Source organism: Zalophus californianus, chromosome 7 (assembly GCF_009762305.2).
Source record: "Zalophus californianus isolate mZalCal1 chromosome 7, mZalCal1.pri.v2, whole genome shotgun sequence".
Classification (NCBI taxonomy): Eukaryota; Metazoa; Chordata; class Mammalia; order Carnivora; family Otariidae; genus Zalophus; species Zalophus californianus.
The window spans coordinates 136529404-136552103 of NC_045601.1; the positions used below are offsets into that span (position 1 = coordinate 136529404).

A 22700-nucleotide genomic window follows, 5' to 3' on the forward strand; every position below is an offset into this window, starting at 1 on the left:
GTGAAACGCTTTTTGGAGTGAACGGGTTCCATTAATAATTTTGCCTGGGTAGCAGGCATACGCTAGGACTGCCCCAGGCAAACCAGACCTGGGATTTAAAAGGATCAAACTGGCATAAGATATTGGTACACTAAGGAAAGAAAACTCCATTTGTGTATCATATAAGCTTATTTAATCTCAAGCAACTTCTCAGGAGTTGGCTGCCTAAAAGACTAGATTTTAACCTTCTTGATGACATAATCCATGTTTCTACTCTTTGAATCACTCAGTCCCTCACATAATAACATAAATATAATATATGCTCCAAGCAATATTTGCTGAGAAAGGTCATGTTGCAAAATACCCTTAATTTTAAATACCTAATTTGCCTAGTTGAATTAATTTTGATTTTGCGATGGTAAATATAATGCTTTTTTTCCTTTTTTGTTTGTTTTTATTAAATTCACATATACCGTGTTATTGGTTTCAGAGGAACAGGTTTGTGATTCATCAGTCTTATATAACACTCAGTGCTCATTACAACACATACCCTCCTTAATGTCCATCACTCAGTTACCCCATCCCCCATCCCCCTCCCCTCCGGCAACCCGCAGTTGATACAATATGTTATTAAATCATTGAGTTAGACCCATAAACACACAGATGTTCAATTCGGTGTAGTACTATGCTGGTATGGAAAATATGCTAGGTACAATGTTAACACTGAGTGCATAGCAATTTCACATCAAGTATTTGAGCCTGGAAATGGACTCGTGGAGACAATGATCAGCATAAGATTAAGATGGGAAGTCCTGAGATTTTAAAAACACCAAGATACCCTAACTTTTCACGCTTCGACTCTGCTAGTAACCTAGCCATGCCCACACCACAGGTGCACACCTTATCATCTTCATCAAAGCCAGAAAGGTCTGGTCGACTGGAGGAGACCTGTAAGAGAGCCCTGGTTTTATCAATGTGGCTTATGTATTTAACATAAATTACACAGAAATACAGAAATGTAATGTCACATTTACAGTTGAAGCCTGTATGATAGTCTCAACTCCCTCTTCTTTCTACAATCCTCAGGAATAACAACCACACTAAATTTGGGGTTGATTATTTCCATACAGGCTTTGTATAGTTCTTATATTCATAAAATTGGTTTATATATAAAAATACATGCACATACTATATATAAATATATATAATGTATATGCACATGTAATATATATTTGGTGTATTTTTATAATTAAAGTAAGTGGTATCTCACCATACATGGTCTTTTTCATTAGTTTCAGAATTTATTTGTTCTATTCTAGATGGAATCTAAGCTGCTTCTAATTTTTCTCTATTACAAACTCTGATAAAATAAATTATTATTATTGTCCTAAGTACCACTCTAGCTGTATCCCACAATGATTGACTTGTATACCATTTCAACATTATTTAGTTCTAAATCCATCCTATGTTTTTTATTCTAAGTTTATTTATTTATTAATTTAAGTAATCTCTATATCCGACATGGGGCTCGAACTCACCACCCCAAGACTGAGGATTGCATGCTCTACTGACTGAGTCAGCCAGCCAGGAGCCTCCTCCTGCATTTCTATTAGGAGCTCTAGAGGGTATGTGAAGGCCTGGAATCTCTGGGCTGTAGATTAACGCATATGCACCTTCAACTCTGCTCTTCCATAGCAATTCTGGGGTTAGTTTATGAAATCCTACAAGAAATTATGTTGGGAATTTATAGATTAGTTTAAGGAGATGTGCCAATTTTTTGGATACTGCGTGTTCCCATCAATGAGCACAGTCTCTCTTTCTGTGAGTTTAGGCTTTATTTATGGTGATAGCCGTATTCAGATTTGGTTTCTGTAGTAAGAAAATTCCATTTTGTTGAAGCTTGTTTTACATTTACTGCTATAACATTATTCATAGTTTGCTCTTACGCTGTCTAAATCTTTGTCCTCTCTGTAGTGATATGTCCCTTTTTATTGTCAATAATATTGGAATTAATATCCCAATATTTTCTCTCCTTCCCCAGTTAATCTTAACTAGAAGTCACTCTATTTGACCAGTCTTTTCAAAAAGCCCACTTTTCAGCTTTGTTGATTCTCTTGTTGGTCTTCTATTTCATACATCTCTGTTTTAATCTTCATACACCTTCTTTGAATTTATTATAATTCTGCTCTAGTATTATTACCTTTAAGATTTTTTTATTCATTTTGTTTTTTTGATTTAAAAATCTTTTATCCATAAACACTTCTCTGTGAATCTCTAAAAAATACATTATTCCTCCTCCCTTTAAAAAAACCATAACCATAGGGGTCCTGCCTGGCTCAGCTGGAGGAGCGGGCGACTCTTGACTCATGAGTTCAAGCCCCATGTTGGATGTAGAGATTACTTACAAAAATAAATCTTAAAACAAAAACAAAAGTAGAATATCATTATCACATTGTAAAAAATTAAATAATTCCTAGATAGTAACCGATATCGCCCAGTGTTCATATGTCTCAGACACATTGTCAGTTAATTCTGAATCAGGATCACAATAGTTCACACGTTTCCTTTTTCTACATCATTTGTTCCTATAAAGTTTCCCTTTGCTAATGGAGTCCCTTTGGTGTCACTTAACATTCTCTTTTGTCCCCCATAAATATCAGCAGTCAGATTCAGAGTCTTGATCAGATGTAGGTTCATTTTCTAGGGGGCTAAGGGTGGAGAGAGAATACTCCTTTAGAATCTGTCTTTACCTTTTAGCACAGATGTTTCCCTCCATGTTTTTTACTCTTCTTTTTAATACAAGAGCCATACATCCCTAAGAGTCGCTCTTGTTCTTTCATTTTTCTCTACTGTCTAGTATTCAGTGGTAGAAACGGAAAAATAGGGAACTCAGAGCCTAGTTTCCCTCTAAGTACTTCACCTGCATCCCACAAGTACTGATGTGTGTACCAGTTTCTATTTTTCAATTTACACTGTATGAGTCTCTTATTATCAGTTTCTAAATAATCGCACTGTGGTCAGAAGTAACCTGTATGTACACCACTATAGGGATGTGCTGGGATCAGCTCTGTAGCCTGCTCTAAGACAACTTTTATACATGTTTACCATGTTTTTAATCATTTCCTGGCAATTCTGGAGAGGAGCAAGGTAATGATATTGTGCCCTTCCTTGGGAGGATCTTTTATTCTGCTGCTTCTGGAGAAGAGACTGCTTTGAAATTGTCCGTGCACTAGTTTGTCCCATGACCGCGTCCCCTCCACTAAGCAGTTCCTGTCAATTGGATTTTCTAGATGAACTGGTTAAGAATGAGAATCGAATGGTCAATGGAGAGACCACAGACCAGGGGAGTGTGGACACGGAGGTACCCAGCGCCCTACCACACTGATGGGCAGCACAGGAAAATCCACCCAGGCGACGAGGACAGAGCAGCACCCTCCAGGTGCTATAGCTACCACCCTTAAACCAACTACATTCAATTTAGGTCTCAAGAGACGCCTTTCAAGGACGTAACTTTCTGAAGAGAAATCCGAAAGATTCCACTAAAGGCGCGGGCATGGGATTCTAACTGCACTCTCCGGTGTGTTTCCCTGGGAGAGCGGAGAGGCTTGGCTGTACGGGATGCCCACGCCAGGACCCACATGCCCTTCCCAAACCCTGAGACACGTCACCGAAGCAACAGACCCTCTGCAGGGGTGCTCACATTATGAACGTTTGGTGTGCTGAGACTCCTCCTCAGGTGCCGAGCTTTGGTGGACAGAGCTTCTTTGACCGTGACCGCCTGCAAAGGTCAAGGTAACATTTGTTTTTCCCCCTCTGATGACAAATAATATATGTTTGTTGTGGAAGGTTTAGAAAATAATAGAAAGACACATCATTTCAATGCCACACTCCCTCCCATAGTTGCAAAAGCTGGACTCTTATGGTCCCCCCTAATTTCTCTTTCCTTAATCTACCAAAAATGCTTTCCATACATAAAACCAGGACAACTGCTGAAATGAGGACATTTATGTGGTAGATTTTTTACAGAGGTAGACAGAGAAAACGGAGAAGAAATACCCCTAACGACAGATCTCATTTGCAAAACGACCATCAACTTTTATGCTGTTTGTGTTTTATTCATGCAGCAGTTTTGGGGGGATTTCCACTAAAGGCAGATTTTTCTGACAGATGCCAATCTTAGTCCTCTTGTTGCTCACAATGCACTTTCCATGAACTTCAACTGCTGCTTCTATGGATGACAATTCCTGTCTCAGAGTTCCACTGCCTAGTGGGTTAGTTTCATGTCAATGTCCTGCTATTGCTGCAGAAGTTAACCTAGACCCCCCCAAAATTAGGGAAACAGTAACAGCATGTGGCTAAGCACATGGACTCCGGAGTCAAGCCCTCCTGGTTTACAACCAACTTTGTACCAACTTAGCGGTGTAGCCTTGGGCAGGCTAGCTAACTTCTGCGGGCCTCAATTTTCTCACTTAGAAAAGGGGATTCTGGGGCACCTGGGTGGCTCAGTTGGTTAAGCAACTGCCTTTGGCTCAGGTCATGATCCTGGAGTCCCGGGATCGAGTCCCGCATCGGGCTCCCTGCTTGGGAGGGACTCTGCTTCTCCCTCTGACCCTCCCCTTTCTTGTGCTCTCTCTCATTCTCTCTCTCAAATAAATAAATAAAATCTTGAAAAAAAAAAAAAAAGAAAAGAAAAGGGGATTCTGACAGTGTCTATTTCCCTAGCAGGGCCATCTTGAAGATTAAATGAAAGAATGTATCTAAATTACTTGGGCACAGTGCTTAAGTAGAAGGTACTGAATAGAATGCAGACATTATTTTCATTTTTGCTACTTTGTCCGAAGAGATTGCTACTCAAGTTTTCCTTCTCTGATAGATGCAGAGGGAAGGTGTTTGGTAAATAAATTCGTCTTTGTCCACTTGGTTGGGGGGAGGCTAGTGCTCTTGCCCTCTGGTCCGGACACTGCTTCTACTTGCCTGCCGGAGCCGTTCAAGGCTCAGAATGTTCTCCACCTGCAGCACGCCACGCGTGTATTTCTCTATGTAGGTCTCCCCATCTGAAGTGCCTTCATTTTCACTCCTTGCTGCCATGAGAGCCAGTGTTTCCCGGTCCTCAATCTCCTCTGTTGCCTGAAGGGACAATAAGACAATTAACTTTCTTTTTTTCTTTTAATTACAATACTTTCATGTGAACAATATTTTTATCTAAACTGTGGTGAGAAAATGATTTAGAAGTTCTAAGAATCAACACATTCTCTAACACTTCAATTTTGATATTTTTAAAAAGTAATACGTATATTTACCTTTGGTATATTGGATACTATTTCATAGGTTACACCACAGGAATAAAATATATTCTTCAATGATATTCTCCTCTTCAGACTCTGGGTGAAGCTCTGTTAGGAAAGGAAAGCTGAATTAAGCGATGTGAAATACGTAAGTTATTTGGCATTTTACAAACTGTAGAAGCATTATCAAGTACTATGTTTTTGATACACCTACAACAACTCAGAAAAATGGAACTGAAAAACCCTTGTCTCTGACCCTGAAGTACAACAGTGTCCTTCATTTGGGGTTTATAGAATTTGTAGTCCATTCAGGGATTTTGGGGGTTGTGCTTCTTTCTCATTGGCAGCTTTCCTTTTGATCTTGATAGGGTTATTTATTTATTTTAAAGATTTTTTTTAAAAGATTTTATTTCTTGCCTTGTCAATTTTTGCCATTCTAAATGGTGTAAGGTGGTATCTGAATGTGGTTTTGATTTGAATTTCCCTGACGGCTAATGATGATGAACATTTTTTCATGTGTCTGTTAGCCATTTGTATGTCTTCTTTGGAGAAGTGTCTGTTCATGTCTTCTGCCCATTTTCTGACTTGATTATTTGTTTTTTGGGTGTTGAGTTTGAGAAGTTCTTTATAGACCTTGGAAATCAGCGCTTTGTCTGTAGTGTCATTTGCAAATATCTTCTCCCATTCTGTGGGTTGCCTCTTTGTTTTGTTGAGACTATGGACTCCAAGAAACAAACTGAGGGTTCTAGAGGGGAGGGGGGTGGGGGGATGGGTTAGCCCGGTGATGGGTATTAAGGAGGGCACGTAGTGCATGGAGCACTGGGTGTTACACGAAAAAAATGAATCATGGATCACTACATCAAAAACTAATGATGTATTGTATGGTGACTAACATAATAAAATTAAATTAAATTAAAAAAGATTTTACTTATTTATTTGAGAGAGGAAGAGAGAGAAAGCCCTAGTGGTGGGGAGGGGCAGGAGAGGGAGAAGCAGACTGTCCGAGGAGCAGGGAGCCTGATGCAGGACTCAATCCCAGGACCCCGGGACCATGACCTAAGCCAAAGGCAGATGCTTAATGACTGAGCCACCTATTTATTTTAGAGAGAGCGCACAGGCAGGAGGGACAGGAGGAGAGAGAATCTCAAGCAGAGTTGGACGCTCAATTGCCTGCACCACCCAGGCGCCCCATGATCTTGATAGGGTTTAATCAATCCTCGTATAGAAGAAAACTGGAGAGGATCCATTTTGTTGGCAATACCTGTGGGATGAGATCTGGGAAACAGCAAGGATTTATTTTGGGCCTACCCCTTGTCCTGTTTTGTCACTAACCTGCTTGGCCTTGGCACTTAGCCTTTTTCAAACAGTGACATGTCATAGCTCCACTGCCTCTTAGGATTATGGGTCTCAAACGGGCCAAGGGGGAATGTCCTTTGGTGGGTGACATCCACCTGTGCTGTCCTCATGCCCCGTCATCTGGGGTCAATAAGAATCAGGCTGTAACTTGGCTAGTGTGGTGACAATTTGCACATCCACTTATCAGCACCACAAAACACGACTTTATGATAGAGGGAAGAAAGAAACGTTGAGCTCATGTAGGCAACAGCAGAATCAGGCCCTGTTACTACCTGTTTGTTGTAAATATTGGCTGCAATCCGTTTCCGTAATACTAACTCCATAGCAGCCGGGTGGCTGAGCTGGACCGTGGTTTTCACTATCAGGTAAATCCTTTCGTTCTGGGGCGTGACCCTATTCAGGTGAATGGAATCATGCACTGAGGAGTCCCAAGAGGCTGTGGCTGAAACCTAAGAACAGGAGAAGGGTTGGGGACATGGAAAAGACCCAGCTCAGGGGCTGAGGTTCGACATCACACGTGAGAGCGAGAAGAGAAACGCAACCCCACTGAATCATACATGTTTCTCCTCACTTCTGAGTGACAACACACATTCAACTTTTTAAAGCCCCCAGTCCTCTCCCCCAAAGCAGACCACAGCAGTTTAACGGGAAGACAGGCCTGTAGGCAGGTGCACTCATCTGAAGCCCAGGAAGAGAACCGTAGGGGTCAATTACCTCCTCATCACTGTGCTTTATGATGGGCAGGTAGAAAAACTGGCTGCCGTGCTCCTTGGGCAGGATGGAGTTCACGCCCGACGCGTGGGGGCCCACGAGCTGCTCGTTGGCACTGAGGTCATCGGCTGACCACGTCCAGGGCACAGAAACAGAAGTGGAAGGAAGTCACTTTTTAAGCAAGCACTGAAAATTTTTATTTTTTTAATTTAATTTTATTATTATTACTTTTTAAAGATTTTATTTATTCGTTTGACAGAGAGAGACAGCAAGAGAGGGAACACAAGCAGGGGGAGTGGGAGAGGGAGAAGCAGGCTTCCCACTGAACAGGGAGCCCAATGCGGGGCTTGATTCCAGGACTCCAGGATCGTGACCTGAGCCGAAGGCAGATGCTTCACTGACTGAGCCACCCAGGCGCCCCAGCACTGAAAATTTTTAAATATGCTTTCCACAGATGACTTTTTGCACTTTCATTTTTTTCTTTCCTTCCTTATCCCACAGTGGAAATAGAGATGCTAATTCCTCACAATAGGTCTTATCCTTTCCAGAAACAACTATGAGAGCCAAAAACGTACCCCATGAGTCTCTAACAAAAGGGACAGATATATTCCATATGCAATCCTAGGAGCAGAGATTTTCTCTACAAAAACACAGCTGAGACTGTGCTGCTTTCTGAGGTCAAATCCTCGTGTAACCTGGTGTCACGCTTGCGTCCTACTTATACAACTTACACATGATTAGAGATTTGAACAGCTAAATGATCAATCTGGAATCAAAGTTCCAAGCACTTGGGAGAAATACAAAGATCATCTTCTTCCAATGCCCTAAGCCATGTGGGATTCACCCTTCATAAATTTCTATACGTGGTCATCCAACCATTGTGCGTATCCCTCCAATAACAGGGAGCCCACCACTTCATGAGGCACACATCCTACTTCCAGGATCTTAAACAATTCTTCCTAGGAAGAGCCAAAGTCACCCTCCCCAGGCCCTTCCACCAAAAGACTGGTTTCCAGGCTATGTTTTGAGATTCCAGGGGCCACGTGCGGAAGAGCTTGCCTGAGCCTACCTATCACCCCACTTGGCAACTCTGCCTTTGTAGTCTACATACAGGCTTCCATTTAAGATTTCATTCTGAAAATGGATTTTCCTGCTAAAATACATTGAGGACCATCATTCTTGGTTCACGCAGGTTCGATCCAATTGCTACAGTAAAGAACAACCCTTAATGCAGGGTTTACACTATAATCATATTCTGGCATTGGCACTATGGGGGGTGGGGGGCAAATGGCACTAATCAGAAATGCAGATTCCTAGGGCCCCGCAAAGCCTAAAGGTTCAGAATCTCTGAGGGTGATTACTTTCTCAGGTAATTCCTGTGTCCATTGATGTCTCTCAACTGTCACTGTTTTGACATTTTTTGTGTGACATTTTTTGAGTTATGACACCTCTCTCATAACTCTATGGGAGAGAGTTATCTCTCATAACTCTTTTTAAGACTAAATATCCACGTCTCTCTTCCAGTGATGCTACACGTCAAGGTTTATACATTTGGTTGGACTAAAAATGTCACCTAGATACAGCATATGAGTGATTAGAAAAGTCATTTAATTTAGGGAATCAAAATCAGGTGGGTCTGAAGAGATTACAAACCTAAATGAAATGCGAGGGCCCCTCGAACACGGATCTGCTTACCGTTCAGATCAAGGAAGAGAACTGGTATGTGAGTTTCCATTCCAGGTGGTGGGACCCTAAATTTAACAACAAAATTTAATCACAACAAATACGTGTTTTACATTGTGTTAGATAATCAAACACCACAGAGGCATGGAAGCGGAAAAGAACCACTATGGGGACAGAGATTCTATTCGTGAAATATTTGCACTTTTTTCTTTTTTTTAAGATTTTATTTGAGAGAGAGCGAGAGCAAGCACAAGCAGGAGGGGATGGCAGGCAGAGGGAGAAGCAGGCTTCCCGCCGAGCAGGGAGCCCGACGCGGGGCTTGATCCCAGGACCCCGGGACCATGACCTGAGCCGAAGGCAGACGCTCAACCGACTGAGCCACCCAGGCGCCCTATTTGCACATCTCTTGATGTCCCTGTGAACACACATCATGAGAATTATGTGACTTCCATAAAGAACCACCAGTTATATAAATCAGATGTAATTAATTGAAACAAAGATTATTTGACGGCTTTCTAGAAATAGCCCTAGTGATGGGAAAAAGGGAAGGGATGCTGTTAAGAGTAGAGACAGGGGGCAGGATCAGAACCCAGAGGAAGGAAACAAAAAAGACAACACTGTAAAAGCGTAAAGCAGGAGAGAATGAAAGACCTATTAAGGGAGGAAGGGTTGTCTACGAAAAAGACCAAAGCAGTGTTTTATCAAAAACTGGCCCGTATGCATCTGAGTCACCCGGGGCGGGGGGAAGGCTCTGAAAATGAAAAGTCCTGGGCCCATCCTTCCTCTTGTAAATCAAAATAACGAGAGACAGGACCCAGGACTCCCCATTTTACAGTCAAGATGACCTGAAGTTTGGAAATGGCTCAAACGAAAGTCACGGGGCTAAGGAGAAGGGCTGTCTAGACAGGGCCTCAGGGAGGGGACCAAGACTGGGGATGAGGTGGCCGTCTGCAGCCACGTGGCTGGCAGACAGACGGCGCGTGTGCCCCGCAGGACTCTGGGACTGCAGGGAGAAACATCAGGTCACAAATTATGTGCCAGAAAATTCAGGTTTGCTGGTTTCATAATACTATCAACTCCATTATACTTCCCTTTATCATTATAGACGCAAATAACACCACTGATGTTTCTGCGCCTACCCTAAAGAGACCATGTGGGCATACACGCCCTCTGTTCAAAAGGAGTCTGATTTCTCCTAAATGCCTAGGACATACTCTTGTAATAAGAATGAGAATAAGCAGCAGCAGGAGTAGTTACCACTTAACAAATGGGCACCAACAAGGTGTTTTTAATACATTATCTCTAATCCTTCCAACAGTACCAAAAACGGGGCTCCATTCATAGATTAAGAATAAAGCCTTGGGGCGCCTGGGTGGCTCAGTCGGTAACGTGTCTGCCTTCAGCTCAGGTCATGATCTCGGGGTCCTGGAATCGAGTCCCACATCGGGTTCCTTGCTCAGCGGGGAGCCTGCTTCTCCCTCTGCCTCTGCTCCTCCCCACTGCTCTTGCTCTCTCTCTCTCTCTTTCTCTCAAATAAATAAAATCTTGAAAAAAAAAGAACAAGGCCTCAGAGAAGTTAACGACATTTAACATTGCAGCTGGAAACTCAATCCAGATCTATCTGACTCCAGAGCCTAGGATAACATGCTGTTTCTGATGAGCACTGGGATGGACTGATTAATCAACTGACTGACCATGGTTACTTAGGGCTCAGGACCTGACTCTCTGCTAGGGACCAAACTGAGCAGGCACGAAGGCCAGGAAGAACATGTATCTTCTCCCCTCTTCAAGCAGACTCTGGATACACCCTTCTTTTAAGCCGAAATAAGAGAATTTCTGGGGATGAGGAAACCCTGTCCAAGTTGCTCATGTGGAGAAACTGAGAAGTGTGGTATTTGCTTCCTGGCCAGGTAATCAACAGACACTCCCCGGCTTCCTGGGAGAGGAAGCTGGCTGCCGTGGGGAAGGAAAAAGGGAAGGCGGCACGAGACATGGGTGGTCCTTCCCTGAGCAGCTCATGGCACTCAGCATGGACCGTGACAGTCCTGGAAAGTCACTCGCACGACTCTGGTGCAGGCCGTCTGCCCCACCCTGTCAGGCCACTCACCAGTGGGCGGGCGCCCCAGGGACCCCGCTGCCGGGGGCAGGCACCAGCACGGCGTTTCTCTCCTCGGTCAGGCCCACCCACTGCTCCACAAGCCGGGCTTCCCGCTCCACGTCGTCCTCCGTCTTCTCTGCAGGACAAAATGAGGGGATGAGCACCAAGGCGGGGGAAAAGACAATTTCCAGACTTAAAACAAACAGGTTTTCACTTGGTGACATACCCAAGTGGCTGGAACATCCATGATGTTCCAAAAGAGGATGGGAGGCTTTGAAGTTCCAGCCTGAGCACCCAGACAAGCTCAGAGAGGCTAGGATTCTCACTTGATGGACCTCCGGGTAGGGAAATGGAGAGAGCATCAGGATGAGAACACGGGTTATGTTTCCTGGGTCTGCACTCTGTGGAAGTTACTCGACAGACAAGTCTGGGCTTCCTAACCCATCAAATAGGGCTCACACAAGTCACGTCTACTTTACACTCTTGTTGGGAAGAGCCAGTGACATAATGGATGTGACACTGCATTATAAAACTATACACTACTGTACAGAGGATTAAAACACACCACACTCTGTAAGACTAACTTTACTGTCCTTTATGTTCCTTACTAAAGGGACTTTACAGAACATATTTTGAAACCCTCTGATTCATAATTCCACCCTGGAGCTATCTGGGTAGAGTCAAAGCGAGTTTCCATCAGCAGCGTGAGCTGCTACAAACTGACATCAAGAACGCTGAGCCAAGATGTTCTACTGAGCGGGGAGCTTTTGCTAACTTCTACCTGAAATGGATGAACACTCATAATGTGTCCTTTGATGCAAAACCCACCACAATGCATGGACCATCAAGTTGGGGTGAGAAACTGAGGGTTTTAAGAACATAGCTCTACCCTGGAGCCCACATGGCTGCCACCAGCAAAAGCAAACTGCGTCCCTGGAGCTGAGTGGCCAGGAGGCCCACCTGTACCAGCTGAGCGCATCGCTGCCGCCCGACAGGAGCTGGGTGCTGACCTGCCACGTGTGACCCGAGAGCTGCTGTCAAGTCCCAGGTCTGGAGCCCGGAACGCCTCATAAGGACACGTGGGTTCTGATGGCATTTGCATTCTTCAGAACTAAATGCGAGTTTAACGTTTAACGTCACAGTTCACTCAGAGGCTTATGAACGTTTATTACTTTCCAATCCGATACCATGCCAAAGGAGTCACTACTGTCTATAATTGTTATGAGGTCAGAACACTAAGAACATATTGTTCCGACCACTGTCTAGAAGGGAAAAGGCCACTCCCGGGAAAGAGTTTAATCTCACATACCTTTTTTATTGCTGACTTTTTTAATCTGCTCATCTAAGTACTCTCGTCGTTTGATGAGTGCGTCAGACCACCTCTCTCTCACACAGTTTAAGTCTTCTTCCTGATGTTGGGGAGGGAAAACATTTTCCTGTAGAATACATAGACGACTCTTTTTTTTTTTTTTAAGCAAAGATGTTTACATGGATCAGGAAAGTTTTCATTCGGAAAGGCCATTGAACACCGCTGTGTGATTAATATGCAAGAAAGCAAAGAGGCCTCAGAAACACAGCATGCTGATCAAGGAACCCATTACTCAGAAATCAGAGCCCCTGGATTGCCAAAAGGATAATTATACTTAAAAGCAAGAGAAGCTCAAACTACACCAGCTGTGGGGATGATTCTTGTGTGTGTGTGTGTGTGTGTGTGTGTGTGTGTGTGTGTGTGTGTGTTTAAATCAGAGCTATTCATTTAAAGGATGTGTGATTCCAAGCAGAAGGACACCATGAACAGAGCCCAAATCATGGAACAGCGAATGGAACGGAAAAAGAGAAAACAGGCATTTTCATAGTTCATCGTTCAATGGCTTCGAAACATGTATTTTCCGAAATGCAAAGAACAGATCAGCAGAGAACCTTTCAAACTTGCTGCCAAGATTTTACCTCCAACCACTACCATAAGGCTCACCAAAAATCTCCCATGCAAACAGCCAACATGCAGCCAGCCATGCTTTAAGAACTCCCAGAAGCAGCCGCTGGGACTTGGCCGTGAACAACGTGGCCGGAAGCGCACAGACAGCAGCAGGACGTTAGTTAATAGCATTGCTGAGATCCAAGGGGAGACTGGGATTTCACCCTTGAAGCTGGTTTTCGTTTGCTTGTTTTCTTTCTTAGTAAAGTTATGAGGGAAAGAAACCCATCAATTCTACTCAAAATGCTCTCTGACTTGCCTCATTCCAGTCTAACCCTTAAGACGTGGCATTAAGAGCGGACGGCAGGGGACTTCTGAGGCTCTATCTGCAATGTACCCACAGTTCACATACAGGAAGGCACCCCGGGAAAACTGTGGAGAATGAGTATAAAGACTGGGAACCAAACCCAGAAAACTTCACCTTGATTTGCTGCCTTGCCTATTCCTGTCACCCCACATTCCGTGACAGGAGGCTGGCCAGTGCCGACTAGGGATGAGTTCACAGGTGCCTTTTTTTTTTTTTTTTCCTGAATTTCCAAAAAGAAAAAGCTGAGATTTAAATTCTCCAAGTTATGTATAATTAAGCTGGGTCCTAATGACAGAAAGAAGCTGGCTAACCCAAACTAAACTATGTGCATGACATGTTTTCAATTTCCTATCCAGCAAGAGACTTTTAAACTAAAACTGCGTATTAGAACAGTCCTACTCTCTTGGACGTGAGGCACGAAGTGCAGTTTTGCATAGAAAACACAAGGTTCAACTGAAAGATTGTGGATGGACGATTCCACGGTTTTTAAAATCATTAACTTAATACAGTGATAATGGTCTTGCTTCGAAAGTCTTTACAAGCTAATTCAAGATAGCAGAGCAGCAATGCAGTATCCGATCGTACAGTCTGAACGGAGAAATCTATGGCACTAGTATTGTATCCCTGATTATGTTTAAAGCAAATCCAAAGCGAGTGAGCGTCTACATATTCTTGCTCCATGATCCTCCTTCCTCCTCCCTGCCCTGTGCTTTGCAGATGCTAGCCATTAGCAGTAGCTGTGCCCCATGCCACAGAACGAGAGCAACGATGATACCTGATAACTATCCATATCATCACCATCCTCATCATCTCTCTGGGAGGAAAAAAACAAACACAAAGGACATGCATTTTTGTTTCTCAAACAGCACACAGGTAATTCTTTAAGCGTAACACACACATTACAATGGACAGCACACGGAACACCCAGCATAATAAAACATTTAAATGAATTGCAAGGTTTAGTGGATTTAATTCACTCGCCTCTAAGAATTTGAGTTTTGTTTTGTTATGTTTTTAATAAAGAAAGCAACCATTTAAGAAAAAAAAAAAACAAGAACTCTCTTCGATGGGACTAGGAATCACCCTCACTGGGCCAGGCCTTACCCTGTCATTATGCGAATGGCGCATATGCATTTCTGGGTGGGCTATCTGAGATTTGGAACGGACTCAGAAGGACAAAATGGTAGAACTAGACTCTCCTGCTCAATCTCTTAGTTTAGCTGTGAGGCAGAAGGGGCCCCGGAGGATGAAATGTTTTAACCCAAGGATCACACAAATGGTGGCAGGGTCAGGATGGGGTGCCAGGCTGCTAGTCACCCCACTCAGTGTCCTTTCCCCCTGCACCACACCACATGCACTGAGGAAATCCTCACAGGTGAAAGCCCACCGGGAGCCTCAGGCTATTCACAGACAGGCTTCCTCAGCGTACAACGGTCTCAAGAACACAGCCCGCCATGCTGAATACTGGATCCACTGTTGTCCATTACTGGTTATGTTAGCATCATACCAATCAGTTGAGAAAAATCAGAACTGTCCTAAACCCACGGCAAGAGTTTACAATAATTGTATAAAGTAACGATTCTGGCAAAAACATTTGACAAAACAAAACCACCATGTTGAGAATAAAAGGATTTAGTTGAGACAGGTTTCCTTAGACAGAAGAATAAGGAAACTCCCATTTGTAGGAAAATAACCATCTACAGGGAGGCAGGTTCTACTCAATATGAACCCTGGCCCATGTAATGATCATCTTTGGCTTTTTTCTAGTTACTGGAGGGTTAATATTCAAACAGGCAGTGAAGTGGTCTAGTCATAAAAAGACAAACTTTTTTTTTTTAAGTGCTTTAAAAATATAATTACATTACTCTCATATGTAAGTATGCTTCAATATATACTGCTTTTTAAAAGTGCTTTAAAAATACAGTTAAACATTCTCTGCATAGATTTCAAAATCCACTTTTTTTTTTTAAGTTTGGAACCCACCGTTATCATTTGAGTAACTAACTTACTAAATGCATGCCTAATACTGAAGTACTTTTTCTTTTTTCTTCAAGATTTTATTTTTTAAGTAATATCTATATCCAATGTGGGGCTCAAACTCAAAACCCTGAGGTCAAGGGTCCCATGCTCTACTAACTGAGCCAGCCAGATACCCACTGAAGTAATTTTTCTTGACTTAATTCCCCATATTACTGAATAAAGTACAAGTAGCTTGAGTTTATCATTACTATTTTCTAGACTAGGGAGATTCTTCTATTAACTGAGAACTAGCCTGAGCTTTCATGATGTATAACTTGTGAAATCAGCATATTCTGGACTGGCTTGAGCTACTGCATCAGAATATTTCTAAAGTACTACGTCAACAAAATAAGTTCTGGATGTGACTTTGAGCATGGCTGCAAAGAAAAATAAGAGCTTTAAAATAGTCACAGTCTAGGGGCGCCTGGGTGGCTCAGTCAGTTAAGCATCCGACTCTTTAATTTCGGCTCAGGTCATGATCTCAGGGTCATGGGATCGAGCCCCACACCGGGCTCTGTGCTCAGCGGGGAGTCTACTTCTTTCTCCCTCTCCCTCTGTCCTCTCTCTCCAAAATAAATAAAATTTAAAAAATCTTTATAAAAAAATTAGCCACAGTTTATTGATTGATTTTTTAAGCAGGCTCCATGCCCAGCGTGGAGCCCAACAGGGGGCTTGAGAACTCACAACCCTGAGATCGAGACCTGAGCTGAGATGAAGAGTTGGCCGCTCAATGACTGAGCCACTCAGGCGCCCCGAAATCGTCACAGTTTAAATCTGCATGACTGGCACTAAGTTCTTTAAAGAGCATTTAGCACTGGGGAAAGCTCGAATTTTGACAAAAACGAGTTTTAACTTAGGAGGTAGAGCAGTTTTAGAAGTGCAAATAATCAATCTTTATAAGGTTCTTCAAATGGGAACATGAGCCAGTTGGTGATCCCTGTTTTATAGGTCTTGATTTAGGATGTAAATTCAGAGTTCTATCTAAGGTGAGAGATTTACTAAGCCACAAAATCTTAGTATAGACTGGGATCTCAGGGAATTATTAAGTCTCCTTCATCATTCTGGAGAAGAGAGAAGGGGAACGAGAGGTTTGCATTATCCCAACAAGGTAACCAGGAAGGCCGTGCTAGACTGAAGAATCCAGGTCCCCTGGCTCCAGGCTGGCGACCTCTCTACCAGGCCCGGCAGCACCCCCCAAAGTTGATGGCTGAGTGAGGGACTGAGCTGGGATGAGAATCCATATAACCCAGTCTCCTACTCCAGACATGAGGAAAAGTCTGGGGGAGAAGCCTACCCTAGAAGACAAGACTGTCCTCAGGCCTTCCTTCATACTCTCTCCGGCTCTGAGAACCAGGGGCAATTTTGGCCTGGGACAGGGAAGGCAGCGTTTGACAAAACTATGCCTTCCTAAGGCCTCATAGGCCAAGCCAGTGTTCCTTCTGGCTTTCAGAAAGTCTTTGCCTGAATGCCAGGGAGTGCAAGGAAACTGAGACTGAAGATGAATCATTTTCAAGACAGGCTGGGCCTCTGCCCAGACGCCACAGAGAAACGTCACAACAGGGCGTGCTCCCTCTCTCCTGTGGTAGTGAGGCAGCCAGAGTTCAACGGGCTGATTCCTCCCCTAATTCATACCTGACAGTAAACTGGGGACTGAGCGAAAGCACATGCCTTCTTTCAGGCCACTGAGGGCAAGTTCCTAATCTCAAAGTTCATTCTCACGGAGTGATGAAGAGATGGGGTTGGTAACATGAAGATTCATTCTTTGATGTTTTCATCTTTCACTTTTTATAAATATTTACTTACTTATTTATTTATTTATTTATTTATTTATTTTTAAGATTTTATTTATTCATTCATGAGAGACAGAGAGAGAGAAAGAGAGAGAGGCAGAGGGAGAAACAGGCTCCCAAGGAGCAGGGAGCCCGACGCGGGACTCGATCCCAGGACCCTGGGATCATGACCTGAGCCGAAGGCAGACGCTTAACCATCTGAGCCACCCAGGCGCCCAATATTTACTTATTTATTTAAAAAATAAAGTCTGCACCCAATATGGAACTCACGACCCCAAGATCAAGATTCGCATGTTCTTCCAACTGAGCCATCCAGGTGCCCCCCAATCTTTTAATTTTAAAATGAGAACAGAAGATTTAGTAAAGGAGGATTTAATGGACAAAAATGATCATGAAGACAACTTTTAATTGGGAAAAAAAAAAAAAAAGGAAAGCTTTCAAAGAACTGCTTAATTATGCCAGCGCAGGGCGCCTGGGTGGCTCAGTCGTTAAGCGTCTGCCTTCAGCTCACGTCATGATCCCAGGGTCCTGGGATCGAGCCCCGCATCGGGCTCCCTGCTCAGCGGGAAGCCTGCTTCTCCCTCTCCCACTCCCCCTGCCCCCTGCTGGTGTTCCCTCTCTCGCTGTGTCTCTGTCAAATAAATAAATAAAATCTTTAAAAAAAAAATTATGCCAGTGTACGGGGGCAATTTTATATTAATAAAAGTGGACTGGGCCAGGCAGCCATGCCAAATATCCAACATAACCTAACTGGAGCCAGACAGAAAATGAAATCTGCCTGAAGTAAATGAGTAACATATCATTCATATGTGTGTTTACAAATAAAATTATTACTAATCAACACTAAGCTGGTATAGTATTTCACAAATCTCGTAAAAAAGGCAATGGATGGAAATGTGAAGGGAGGGCTACACATAAGGTCAGGACAAGGAGTTCGGTCATATTCCCCAAAGGTCTCGAGCCCAGATCACTGACTACCTTTCTATGCATTCGCTGGTCCTCGCTGCAGACTACTTCCAATGTGCTGGTCTTACCTGGTAACTGTCCAGCCCTCTCTGCAGCTTGGTGGACCTGGCAGTGACGCAACCAATGGAGACAGACAGGATGGCTTCGACCATGAGTGGCAGCGTCCCGGAATGCTGCACGGGTTTCACCGTGACTTGCACCCTCCGGGAGTGACCCTGCAGAGGGCGGGGGGTGGGGGCAGAGGGTGCCAGGAGTGGGAAGGGCAAGGAATGGGGGAACAGGACAAAGGAAGAGAAGAGAATCAGGGAATACAGAAGCCCACAATTAGAAAATTCCCAGAAACGGTGTGTAAGAGTGGGACAAAGAGAAAACAAAAACAAAGAAAACCAAGCCTAGTACCTGTCTGAGTTGGAAGATGCCTCCCGTGTTGACATCTTTTGCCTGGTGAAGTTCCACTGCGGTGTATTCTCCTAGCTCGTTCAGTTCCAGTATGGAGAGCCACATCTCTATTCTCCGTGTTACCTCATTCCACCTGTGCAAACACGTGCCCGTGGACAGCAACGTCAATGCCCAGGGACATCACGAGCAACAGGAAGGAGCCACCACCCCGAGCTCTTACTATGGGCTGGACATCGTGCTGTCCATTGGTTAAGCGTCTGCCTTCGGCTCAGGTCATGATCCTGGAGTCCCGGGATCGAGTCCCGCATCGGGCTCCCTGCTCAGCGGGGAGTCTGCTTCTCCCTCTGACCCTCCCCCCTCTCAGGCTCTCTCTCTCTCTCAAATAAATAAAATCTTAAAAAAAAAAAAAAAAGAAAAAGAAAATGCAGACACCTCTGTCACTACCCCATCGTGTGCCTCTGCAAGTTTGCTCACGCCCCTTCGTGTTCAATACCCACAGCATCCCGCAGCGGCCATGTAACTATAAATTAGTTCTGCTTGTTCTAGAATTTCATAAAAAGGGAATCATTTATGCGTACCCTTTTAGGTCTGGCTTTCTTGGTTTAGCGTAACGTTTTTGCGATTCATTCAGATGGGTATCCATTGTCCTTCTCCTTGTTAACAGAGCTGGATAATACTCGTTACATGACTAGTAGTATAATTTGTTTATCAAACGTTCTCACACATTTGGGTTGTTGGCGTTTGGGGGATAAGAAGAACTGCCATGAACATTTGTGAACAAGTCTGTTTACAGACTTACATTCTCATTTTTCTTGGGGAAATACCCAGGAGTAGATTGCTAGGTCACAGAAAAGGCAAAGGATCAAATTTCCAAGAAGATATCCTCCTGTGCAAGATGACGGGGCAAATTTCCAAAAGGGGAAGCTCGTGGCCGATGGCATCTTCAAAGCTCAAGTGAATGAGCTTCTCACTGAGGAGGTGGCTGAGGATGGCTACTCTGGAGCTGAGGTACGAGTAACAGGAACCGGGACAGAAATCATGATCTCGGCTACCAGGATGCGCAGTTTTTGGGGAAAAGGGCTGGTGGACCTGAGAACTGACCGCAGCGGTTCAGTAGAGGTTTGGCTTCCCCGAGGGCAGTGGAGAGCTTTATGCTAAAAAGGTGGCCATGGGAGGTCCGTGTGCTATCACCCAGGCCAAGTCTCTGCGTGACCAGCTCCTAGGACGCCTTGCTGTGTGGCGGGTCTGCCATGGCGTGCAGTGGTTCATCGTGGAGAGTGGGGTCAAAGAACAATGAGGTCCTGGTGTCCAGGAAACTCTGAGGACAGAGGGCCAAATCCAGCAAGTTTGTGGCTGGCCTGATGCTTACCAGTGGGGACCCTGTCAACTGCTGCTCAGACAGGATGTGCTGGGCAACAAAGTGAAGATTGTGCTTCCCTGGGACCCTTGTGATGAGACAGGCCCTAAGAGGTCTGTGCCTCACCATGTGAGCACTGGGGACCCCAAAGGTGAGATACTGCCTAGCACCTCCATTGTGGAACATGGGAAGCTGGAGCAGCCTGCCACACCCCGGCCAGTTCCCACAGCACAACAGGTGCTCCTTGGCAGCCGAATCTGGAGTCTAAATATTGCTCTATACAGACTTTTATAAAAGCTTCCAAAAAGAGAAAAAAAAAAAAAGGAAAATATCCTCCTGGTTTTTGTTTTTATTTTTTCTACAAGCTTTACAGTTTTATCTTTCCCATGAAACGTTCTGATCCATCTCAAAATAAGTTTTGTGTATCATGTGAAGCCAAGATCCAGGTTGGGTTTGACCCAGCAGATACGCGGTTGTTTCAGTACTGTTTGTTGAAAAGGCTTTCCTTCCCCCATCTGATGTCCTTGATGCCTGCTAGTTCCTTTTATTGTTCCCATTTCACCAAGGAGGAGGCAGGACCGGGGACCCCTACTCTCACCCTCTGGCCTAGTGCCAGTCTTGAGCCTGCATCAGCTCAGCCAAGTACACACCTGTCATGCAACGTTCTCGTCTTCGCATGAAGGGAGTCGACTTCCCAGACAGAGCTGCCGTTCCCAGCACAGCGGTGGCCCCACACCTCAATGGCCAGGGCTCCATCGGACAGGAACTCCAGGAGCTCCTCTGTCACTGTCACCACGTAGTCCTGGGGCAAGTGGGAGCAAGGGAAGAGCAACGAGAATCACGCACCGAGCAATCTGTGCAATTTCCGTTTTTACCTTTCCATCGTGTAGAGATCCACTTTGGAGGTGGGTTAGTCTGATCCCAACCTGAAAACCACCTGTGCTGTTTTAAAAACCCGGAATACTAGCTCTTATACTAGCAAGGAAGGAGGGATTGAGTGCAACTCCCTTCTTTAATCAGGGCGGACACTGAAGGAAGCGTCCTGTCCTGCATCACGGTGCTTGTGAGTGAATCCGCACCTCACACCTGCTTCCTTCGTGGTTCTGCAGGACCACTCAGAACTCCCGCCACCATAGGCTAATCAGCACATCACAAAAAAAGAACATCTGATTGCTCCTTGCTACGGCTTGGGAGACTGTGAACAGAATTAAATTTCCTATGATTATCTTCATGATTCTGTGCTCTTGCTCTGAAACTCCCCTGCTCCAGCTCCTCATCATGAAACGCAGACAGAGGAGTGTGAGGAAATGAACGCCCAGTGGACCGCGGAGTATGGAAATCACCCTGAACAAAGTGGCAGGCAAGGGGCCAAGCCGAGCATCTTCCCAGCAGCATCTTAGTGAAGTCTCTGGTGAAGACAACTCCACAGCTCTCAATTCTGGAAAGACCTGTGCTGTGTTGATTTAACATTCTACTACTTACCTTCTTACTTATTGTATTTGGAGACAGAGCCAGAATTTTAGAAGGAAAACAAACTAATGATCAATTAGTACAATCTATACATCTTATTGATGAAAAAAACCCCAAGTTCACACAGTGAATCCAAGGTCACACAGTGAATCCAAGGTCTCTGTGACTAGCGTTTATGAAAATAGTTGCTAACCAGAATGTACTTAAAATTTAGGCTTCATCCTTCTACAGGAACAGCTTTGTGGATCCAAAGAAAGACAGGGACTAGTTAAGAGAGTATTCAGACAACAATAACCAAAAAGTAACTCACAAGGATTTTGAGAAACAGACTTGGTGAATATAGGTGAAAGAAAAAAAAGAGTGGACTATTTGTTTTCAGAAAAAGAAAGACTTGACAGTCTTTTACCTATGTGAAATTTGATAGGTGTAGAGCCAGAGAGAAAAAGCACAATTTCCAAAGGAAAGGATTTGGAGTATCTGTTAAGAATTGTGCAAGGAAAAACAAAATTACAACAGAACGTAGTGTCTGTCTGTCAGTCAGAAACAACCTGTGGGCAGTCTGACGTGAAAACCAGGAAGGGTGGCTGATGGTCACACGACAAGGCCAAGCAACAGTCACCAAAAATTCACCTTGTCCACTGACATTTTCTTTAAAAACTCATTTGGCACATTAGAATACGATGCTTGGAGTGTTATACCATATTCCAAAGATTGGAAAGAGGTTCACCTATATTAAAGGGTCTAATTCTGCAATATACATAACGTGACCACATTTTTTATAAAACAAAAAATTTCTAAAGACGTTATGCCATGCATGATGGTAAGAGACTGTATCTATGCCCATTGCTGTGTGAACATATATTGACCACACACAGATAAAAGTTGGAGGGCACAGAAAATAGTTTATGAAAATGTATACAAATGTCACTAGCCATTACACCTCTAGGGCCTAAGACTTCAGGGAAAGGGCTTTCAGATTTTATTTTATTTTATTTATTTATTTTTAAAGATTTTATTTATTTATTTGACAGAGAGACCCAGCAAGAGAGGGAACACAAGCAGGGGGAGTGGGAGAGGGAGAAACAAGGCTTCCCGCTGAGCAGGGAGTCTGGATGTGGGGCTCGATCCCAGGACCCTGGGATCACGACCTGAGCCGAAGGCAGATCCTTAATGACCGAGCCACCCAGGCACCCCCAGATTTTATTTTAAAACTTCCCATCTGAGGGGCGCTTGGGTGGCTCAGTTGTTAACCATCTGCCTTCGGTTCAGGTCATGATCCCGGGGTCCTGGGATCGAGCCCCGCAT

General features: G+C 44.1%; 1 protein-coding gene and 1 pseudogene across 7 annotated transcripts in view; one reads left to right on the top strand and one right to left on the bottom strand.

Moving 5' to 3' along the window:
- The window catches only part of KIF13A (kinesin family member 13A), a 204652-nt gene that overhangs the window by 14014 nt on the left and 167938 nt on the right, over positions 1-22700 (bottom strand). For 3 of the 7 annotated variants that reach the window (XM_027601409.2, XM_027601406.2, XM_027601411.2), the window contains exons 23-35: positions 20576-20727; positions 18569-18701; positions 18238-18384; positions 14170-14208; positions 12422-12521; positions 11122-11248; positions 9027-9082; positions 7335-7459; positions 6893-7069; positions 5280-5372; positions 4954-5106; positions 3680-3757; positions 880-927 (exon numbers count right to left, since the gene is read on the bottom strand). In XM_027601409.2, coding sequence (XP_027457210.1) covers positions 880-927; positions 3680-3757; positions 4954-5106; positions 5280-5372; positions 6893-7069; positions 7335-7459; positions 9027-9082; positions 11122-11248; positions 12422-12521; positions 14170-14208; positions 18238-18384; positions 18569-18701; positions 20576-20727 — 1428 coding nt within the window. The remainder of the gene's footprint in view (positions 1-879; positions 928-3679; positions 3758-4953; positions 5107-5279; positions 5373-6892; positions 7070-7334; positions 7460-9026; positions 9083-11121; positions 11249-12421; positions 12522-14169; positions 14209-18237; positions 18385-18568; positions 18702-20575; positions 20728-22700) is intronic. The other 4 variants (XM_027601412.2, XM_027601407.2, XM_027601408.2 and 1 more) reach the window with 3 other exon arrangements.
- On the top strand, positions 18736-20219 carry LOC113926784 (annotated as a pseudogene).